The sequence below is a fragment of the Perca fluviatilis genome, chromosome 22 (genome assembly GCF_010015445.1).
Source record: "Perca fluviatilis chromosome 22, GENO_Pfluv_1.0, whole genome shotgun sequence".
In the NCBI taxonomy this organism is placed as follows: Eukaryota; Metazoa; Chordata; class Actinopteri; order Perciformes; family Percidae; genus Perca; species Perca fluviatilis.
The window spans coordinates 6,268,985-6,278,266 of NC_053133.1; the positions used below are offsets into that span (position 1 = coordinate 6,268,985).

Sequence of the window (9,282 nt, forward strand, 5' to 3'; positions counted from 1 at the left end):
TTTGGATCTATTATTGAATAATACATGGCCATTGTGCAGGGCAATAATACATATTAACAACATCTAATCCAATAAATATAACCATATATTATCAGTTTGCCCTGTTATGAAATTAAAATAAAAAATTTAAAGGAATACGCCACCGTTTGTTGAAATAGGGTTATTCACCATCTCCTCTATATTTATATAGGTGGGCAAACGCATTTTTGTCTCAGTGCATGCAATGTCTTAGTCTGGTGGCGCCACCGCTAGCTTAGCGTAATGAATGGAATCCTTTGTTGTGTTAGCATGTCGTGAGTAAAAGTGACCCAACAACAACAAAACCTAATTACTTCTTGTGGCCTGCGTATTCACAACGAGTAAAAATAGCAATGCAGATTAAGACGATTTCCTAGGCAGATATTGACTTGGGACTATATTGGGTAGAAGTAGGCTACAGCCGAAGCACTGCTATTAGGCCTGTCACGATAGTCAATAAATCAATTAATCGCACGATAAAAAAAAAATGAGCTCGATAATTTTTCCGACCGCGATAATTTCCATTTGCATGCTTGTTTGTTTTTCTCGTCTCTCTCTACCAAAGAGACTGGAACACCACTCTCGGTTCCTTAGCTTAACGAGGAGTGAACCCTCTTGTCAGTCGCATGGTCTTTGTGGGGGCGGGACTCCTGGCGGAGAGAGAGACCGAGACAGAAAACACTAGTTGAGAGTTGGGTCAGGGTTTCCTGCAGCACTTTGCAGTTAAGGCGCAGTCAAAAAACTAAAAAGTATATGAGCGATATCAACCGTGTTACGTGGCGTCCCGTTTTCTCCCTTTCATTTCAAACCACACAGCTGACAACCTGCAGGTGGGGGCGGTGGAGACAGGCTCGGACATACAAGCGGTTTCAGGAAAGTGGCTGCACATGTCCGACAATGCACAGAACATTAACGGTACAAGCCTACAGTTGTCCACGGACACGGAGTGTGGAAAGTATGTCAGAGGTGTGCGTGTGTGTGTCGGCCCGCCCCCACGAAGCTCCGACCTGCAGAGGAGCAGAAGCCGCACCTTCGCCAAAATGAAGACTGAAAAACAGAACTATTTTGGTACAAACATTTACTCGCCATGTAGCAGATAGCCATATAGATAGATTAAATTTATTAAATATATATTTTTTAAATTTAATATTTAGTGTTAAATAATTGTAAAATGTAGTACAGAGTCTGTAGTCTATCGCACAAACACTCGAGGAATGCAGCAAACTTTTGACAGCCAGTAGGCTATGAATTGCCTGGGAGAACATGCGTGTCACAAACAGCAATTCCACAACTGTATATCAGTGTGAAAGACGACATACTAAAAAGGAGATCAAAGACATATTGTGGATATTTAAAATGTCTTCCAGTTCCAGTGTTAAATATTCTTTCGAAATAAAAGTGTATTGATCTTTGAAAAAGTGTAACTGCATTATTATGCCATTATCATTAGATGCAAATTGGTCTCTCAACGACAATATTATCGTTTATCGCAATAATTTCTGGGACAATTTATCGTCCAACAAAATTTGTTATCGTGACAGGCCTAACTGCTACTCGAGCACAGATATTGGCAGCCCGCGGAGCTCCACGATCGGCGCAAAGTCACTGTTTCTGGGTTACTGGACAACCAAATACCGCTGCCCTGACTGAGCTCCGCGGCAGGCAGGCAGGCAGCCCGCGGGCTCTGCGGCCAGCACAAAGTAACCGTTTCTGGGTTACTGGATGGGCAGCGGCCCACCGAGCCCCGCGGTGGCGTATTCCTTTAAGATTTAATTGTAAATGTATTTTGTACACTCTGTGGTCTCATGGTTTTGCAACAGCACACTGTACGTCCATGTGTCTCACCATCCTACCATCAGTGGTGAAAGAAGTATTTAGCTCCTACTAGTACTAATACCACCCTGCAAAAATACTCTGTTACAAGTAAAAGCCCAGCATTAAAAGTATTCAATGCTAAAAAATTTTAAGTGGAAATGATCAAAACCGTTCTGTCCATCAACTAAGGGTTCAATCGGCTAATCATTTGAGCTGTACTTGCAGGCCTATATATTGTTGGGTAGTTTAATCTATAATAAAACATTGTATTTTATAAACTACATGTGTTTTGCATGCAAAGACACCTACATGGCTGTTACCATCCAGTTTATCAGTGCATTATGGGAGATGCAGTCTTGGTGTTTAGGCTGTACAGCACTGTATTCTGACCACACTGCAGAGAGCCTTAGAAGAAAAGGTTACTGAAACAGGGGAATTGGACATGTCCGAAATGGTTGGGATCACGACAGACAACGCAAGCAACAACCGGTAAGCCTTTGGAGACCTCAACTTGAACCTTGTTGTAAATAAAGCCTTAGACATTGACAGAGTGGCAGCATGTCTGTCCAGGCTGCGTAGAACGGTCTCAGCCTTCTCTAACTCAAACAAACTGACAAGATTGCTATAAAAGAAACAAAAAAGGCACTGCAGGTAGCAGAGCACAAGCTCATTCATGATAAGCCCACCAGATGGAATTCAGCTTTCAACATGGTGGACAGGTTCTGTGAACAGCAGCAAGCAATCTGTGCAGTCCTGGCGAGGAATCGAAAAAATTATCACCTCATGCCCAAAGACAGTGTCTTGGAAACAGTGAGCGATGTTCTTGCTCCTCTGAGTGCGTTCACATATGCTTTGAGTGGAAAGAAAGATCCAACTCTGTCCTCTGTCCTGCTGCTACAATGGAAAATATACTCTTGTCTAGCAGACAGAGACTCTGACTAACAGCACAATCTCAGAGTGGAACTTGAAAAGACCACCACTGAAATACTCATGAATGAATTGACAGTCAAGTTAAATAGATTTGTGCAGTGGAAGAACCACTTTCCTGGTGGAAAAATCACAAGAAGAGCCTGCCCATCCGTACATATTTTGCAAAAAGATAACCATGCATTGCAGAATGCATTTTTAGCACCTCTGGTATAATTATCAGTCCAAAGGCGTATGGCTGAAAGAGGAGCATGTGGACATGGCCAAGAACCTAAAACAGGCAAAGGGCCTGTCTCAAACATAGACCGATATCATAGGATAATGGGAAGAGTGCAACGTGCATGCTTACTTGAAACTATAAAGTGTTCGCCACATACTTGCTAATTAACTAGCAGGAGGTAAACGCTAGCAATCAGTAAACAGAAGTGTGGTGGTGGCTGGCATTACGGTCTGTGCATGTGCGTTTGTGTCGGCCCACCCCTCCTAAGCTCCTACATGCAGACAGCAAAGGAACAGAAGTAGCTGAAGCATCACCAAAATGAAGACTGAAAAACAGAACTATTTTGGTACACACATTTACCCGCTATGTGGCAGATAGCCCTCTGAGATTTACTCGGCAAACGGAAAATGTACCCACATTTGACGCCTGGTAAGTGTTCATTTCAGACCCAGATCGTGTTGCGATTTCTTTTGTGATCAATTGTGGACATTTTGTTTTTGATCCATTAGGTATCGAGTATGAAATCAGTATCGTTTCAGTATTGAGTATCTCAATACTAAACTTGGTAGTTATTGAAGTCAAAATGTTGGTATAGTGACAACACTACTGCACAGTCTTGTGAGTCAGCTTAACTTTGAAGTCAGATATTAAATAGATAGATGATAATGAATGTTTGACCCTGACAAAAGGCAATCCAATGTCGTCTGTGTATTTTGCTACAGATTATTATATCAACATTGTTTAGAAGCTATCAGTGATTTACGTTCATCACGTTAACAATTCTGTAAAGGACCAGTTTGTCAATTTGACCTCGGAAATTTTAAATCAAAATTTGATTTGACCAATAATCACTTATTGTATAATAACCACCTGACCTGCAATACAATGACATGTCGATCAGATACTAGAAACCTAGTTTGATGCTGTCTAAAGGGTAGTGTCAGTTTAAGGGTAAATTGCTACAGTCTACCCCTTATTGCCTACACATAATAGAGGACCGATGAAATAATGAAAGCTCTTACGGTTTGTTTTTTTAAACCGCATATGTCAGTATCTGAAGCCTTAGACACCAGTCCATCTCAAATATCTCAACATAAAATGCAACACTGTCTCGTAAAATCTGGACACGGATTCCCTCAACTTTATTTGTGTTCATTAGGGTCATATATGCTTGATCTACAAGGTAACCCGCCGACTGGCAACATCTCTACTGGGCAAGGAAAACTCTGTAATAGTGTACATCCTCAGTTGTTTTGAAGTCTCTTGTAGACAGAGACGTTGCACACACAGCAGTGACTGCTGTGGTTCAACATTAGTCCTACAAATCTTTTATCAATGTATCACAAAAACCAGCTACACAAAACATCATTTGGAAACCCAAATATAGCAACTTAACACGATACTTTCATGTTAAACTAAGATTAAGCCCCACATCAAAAAAATACAGCAAAAGTATACATCAGACCGGCAATACATCATTCAAAAAGGAGGCTCTCATTACCACGCCCCTTTCTGGATGAAAACAATCCCACGTTGTGCACTGACAGCAAGAGTGTAAACAAAAGAAGTTAAACATATCTCCAAGCTGTTACTTTAAACACGTTTTAAATTAATAGTGCTATGCTGTAGAATTGCTTTGTAGTTTGTTGCACCAAACATACATCACAAAACCCTGATCTCAGACTTTTTCCCTCACCATGTCCTAAAAAACATCCTGATAGATGGGCTTTGGCTCCAAGCTATAGACCAGACTGGCATTGCCTGTGCTCCTTGGGGGAAAAAAATAAATAAAAAAAATCACATCAGGAGAAAAAAGCTGTTGTGTAGCAGGTTAATTGAGAATTTTAAACTGAGATTTAAGGCTCATAAGATACAAGAATATTCACAGTCAGTGTGGTAAATTGCTAAGTGATGCTGGTGACAAGTTACTGATGGATAGCTAACGTTAGCCTAAAGTGGGAGGCTGCTACATCGGGGTTCGACATAAGCAAAGGCCCGATGACCTGGGGCCAGTCAAACAGTATGTCAGGCAAGTTAACTGGCCTGTCGCTGACCCGTAAGGGCCAGTGAAATTTTTTGTGCCAATGAAAGTCACGAGTCAGTTCTTTGTAATGTGATGCCAACGTTAGGTGCAGCACTATCTAATGATTCAATCGCTAACATCAATAAACGACCGCTGGCACCCGCCACATAGTCCACAGATGCTTTGGACGTTCAGCAGAGGCTGCAGCAACTCAAACCCAGCCATACTGGAGCTGCTGCCCGCTCTCCTCCTTCGCTGGGAGCTAGCTAGTAATATTAACGTATGTCTCGGTCCCTCAGCCCGAAAGCAGCTTTAAGGTTAAGGTTAACCCTAACCCTGTAAAGTAAGCTTCCCCAGTGCTGCGTTCAAACGCTGTCGAAAATTTTACAATCATTTCGAAATAAACGCTTAAAATAGCCCAGTAAACATGGCTAGGGAAAATTCAGGTTACTAATATAAACACGAAGAGGAAACACAATTGTTACCAGGTGGCTCCTGGTATAATTAACAATATGTAATAAAATACTTAAATATCTAATATTAGCCTCATAAGCACACCTTCTCTTCATATATTGTGGCAAATTAGCTATGTTGCATAATTTAAGAACATTTGTGTATGTGTGTATATAGATATATATAAACCAAAACCATATTAAAAAAGTAATCAATAATTGCTCTTCTTTAACCAAAATACGCAATATTAATTCCATGATGACAATCATCGACATTCAAGGTTTAGGCAGCAGTGCCATGGCCTTGAGACAGTGAAACTATGGCCTCACTCCGGCCTTTCTACGTAAATTAAAACAAGCATTATGCATGACTGTATAAAACTATGAATATTAGATTGCAAATCCAACTTGATTGACCAAAATTAATATTTGTAGCAGAATAGGCTTTTTGTGTGTTGTTTGGATGAATCACTACAATGTATATTCGATATACGAACGTTATGTTGGGGACTGGCTACATATACAGTAGAGCTGGGCGATCTTTTGACCAAATACCACGATAGAGGCAATATTGTATGGTTGGCTATTGATGCTTTCACAAAATATTTACACAGAGATTTTTGATAAATAATCATCAATAATGTGAATATAATGACTAAGTGGGTAAAGGCAAATAATAGAACAGCGAGAACAGTCTGGTAAGTTCAGAAAATTACATCACTTTACTGTCATGCAGGCTGTAAAACAAGGAAAAGACAACACTTAGGTCATATTACGATATTCAAACCTTAAGACAATATCTGGCCTCATATGTCAATAAAATTGATATATTGCCCGGCCCTAACATACAATAACAGTTATAACAGCATCACACTGTCCAACTAAATCTCAGCGTATAGATCAAACAGCTGGCTATTAATAACAGGTTGATTAATTAGAGACAAAACTTAGCCTAACAATAGTGATCCAATCAAATACATATGTCCAGATAAGCATTATGCAGCCACTGTGTTGTGTTATTGCTCCACTACTGTGGAAGACTGAGGGGACACGACAGCGATCAACCTTAATTTATTAAGGTATCGTGAATGCTCAGGTACGGTCACAAAATAAATATTAGACGTGTATAAAACAAATGTTTGTTCTGACAAGATATTTCCTTCAACGACTAGATGAACAAATTACGAAGCGTCTGAGTTGAAGTGTCTTTCGTAACAGCATTATCTGTGGACATTTAAGTAAAGTTTAAATCCAAACCTATTTTGGTCTCAATAACCACTTTGTCTCACCTCCATCCCTGTCTCTGGCCCGGTGCGTATGGACAGCCTTTGCTCTGCTGTGCCCTGTGCTGTCGATGTGTTTGTTTTCAGGGCTGTCAGACCTCCTGAGCATTTTGCAGGGAGGAGTGACATCTGAGGAGTCTCGCATCTTTTCATGTCGGTGGTCTCCTCCTGGTTGGCTCTTGGACGAGTATTTGAGAGCCTGGAGACAAAAATCAAACACCTCACTCAAATCTAGCATCTTGTACATACAATGATTTCATCCTTTTATCACCATAACAAGGTCTCTCAAACCAGCGTTACACTCTTTTTAAACACCATGTTTTGCTGTTGAAAGTACTACAATGTCAAAGTACTTATGCATCAATTTTAATTTAATTAATTTTAATATTTAAGGAATTAATTTGCAGAACTAATCTCTATTCATGCAGCTAATTATTTATAACTTGAAAGCAGCAGATTTATCTGTCAGTTATTTGTAGTGCTAGCTACATTACTAAATAGCCATATTAGCTATGTTAGTGTAGCTGTAGTAGTTTCTTACTTGGTAACAATGTAACCTACTTGTGTAACCGTTACTGACATTTTATAATTTCTGATAATGATTAAGTAAACAGAACGTTTTATCAGACAACCTAGTATTCGCATTACTCATTGCTTATCAACTATATTTTGAATTTAATAGGGCATACGTTGTTTTGCGGTTTATATTTTTAACACTTTGGTGCTTCGAGAGTTTAGCTAGTTAGCTATACCCGTAAAATGACAGATTGAGATCAGGCCCTTATCGGACTGGCTAGCAAGCAAGCTAACATTAACAGGCTATCATTAACGTTAGCTTTGAGCTGCAACAAAACTCGCCTGTACCTTTTCCAAAACGGCTGAATTCGACGAATACATTCAGGCTATATTGTCTTTGCCTGACAACGTCTACGTTACGTAAGTATTTGCAGCCTTCGGACGGCAATTTTAAACAAAAGCATTTACTTTTGACGTTATTTTCCGCACCGAATGGGGCCTGTTGTGCTTTCCAGAAGCCTGAACTAGAGTGTTCATTTTAATCTTATTTGCTGCTAGCAAGCTAGCAGGCTACAGTTAGCCAACAAGTACCTGATAGGGCTGAGAATCTCTTCGGTCGCACCTGGAAATATAAAGAAAAACACTTGTGAGTATGAAGCTTCATATGCCAATGTTGAGAAATAGTTGAAAGTGCCGCAACAACTGAACGTGCAAGTTTCCAGACACTTATTTTGGTTACAGTAAAAATGGCGGATTGTCAAAGCGTAGCTACGAGGAAAAGGAACATCTGAATAAGTAACGTTAACGTTAAAAAGATGTTTACCCATCGCCGAGTCTCGGTTGTTTCCTTGCATACATTACCATCAATGCCGTGTTAGTGTGTTTGGAGTGGGATGTGAAAGATGGATATCGGTACTATATTTTTTTTCTAGTTGATTCGGCGACCTAAAACCGTCAATTATTTCAACCTAGCTTGTGGGTATTTCAACGCTATCAGCAGCGAACTGGTCGAAAGAGCGCCCTCACTCAGTCCATCTCCCACTCAGACACACAGCAGTGTCTCTATATGCCCAGAAAACGTAGCAGTGGAACTGCGCGTAGGGTTGCCAGATATTACACACTCATCAGTATGGGAAAGCCATTATAAGTTACTGGCTCCTAAGAAAAGTTTCATGTAATCATATATATTATGTCATGGTACCAACACTAGCTAGGTGCTGTTGCGTGTTGGTTCATATATGGGTAACTTTATATGTTTTTATTTCAGTCAGCTATCACTATTACATTCACTACAATATTAGAATATATGTAAATACACACTGAGATTCTAACACAAACAATTGGAGGAATGGAGTTTTAAAACCTCTAGTGTCTTTCTCAGCTGTCTGGATTATGACTTCTTCCATAATATTTCAAAGAAATCGAGTATTTGGTAAATATCCAACAAATACATAGATTGACAAATGTGGGTATTGTACAGACCTGGCAACCGTACTGCAACCCCCATTCTCCACCTACCCCTTCCGATGGCAACATCCGGGACACACAATGGCTGTAGTGGAGCAGTCTCAAAAACTTGTAAACCCCTTTATTTGTGCTGTTGTGTTCGATTAATTGTAATTTTCTATCCACAATTGTATTTTTAACTGGTCAAATAAATCACCCAGTTAGTCCATTTGCAAACAAGGGCTGTAGATATCATAAGGTTTTATATGCCAATAAAGGCCTACAGCTGGTGTTATTATACATCCATGCCTACAGCAGGTAGTGACTTGTTCTCTCCTGACATCTAGTGGTTATACTGTGACATCGCAAGCAACATTTATCTAGAGATCAGCATAACAGCAAATCTCTACATGTACTCCCATCGGTAGTTCTAGATACACAGTATCCCACCAAATTATTTTTGTTGTTTTTAAGGGCCCCATTTCCATTCTCACATTAATTATAAATGACAAAGATGGTTTTGTTTTAGTATTTCAATTGTAGTATTCATTGTCTTTAGCTGAAATAAAAAGGTTCTGCACA

At 39.9% G+C, this 9,282-nt stretch overlaps 1 protein-coding gene across 1 annotated transcript in view; it reads right to left on the reverse strand.

Annotated features, from left to right (window-relative positions):
• waca (WW domain containing adaptor with coiled-coil a) overlaps positions 1-8,320 on the reverse strand; it is a 29,883-nt gene extending 21,563 nt beyond the window's left edge. The window contains exons 1-3 of the mRNA XM_039790265.1: positions 8,078-8,320; positions 7,846-7,876; positions 6,745-6,937 (exon numbers count right to left, since the gene is read on the reverse strand). Of these exons, the coding sequence (XP_039646199.1) occupies positions 6,745-6,937; positions 7,846-7,876; positions 8,078-8,118 (265 nt within the window). The 5' untranslated portion in view covers positions 8,119-8,320. The remainder of the gene's footprint in view (positions 1-6,744; positions 6,938-7,845; positions 7,877-8,077) is intronic.
• Positions 8,321-9,282: the final 962 nt, after the last annotated feature.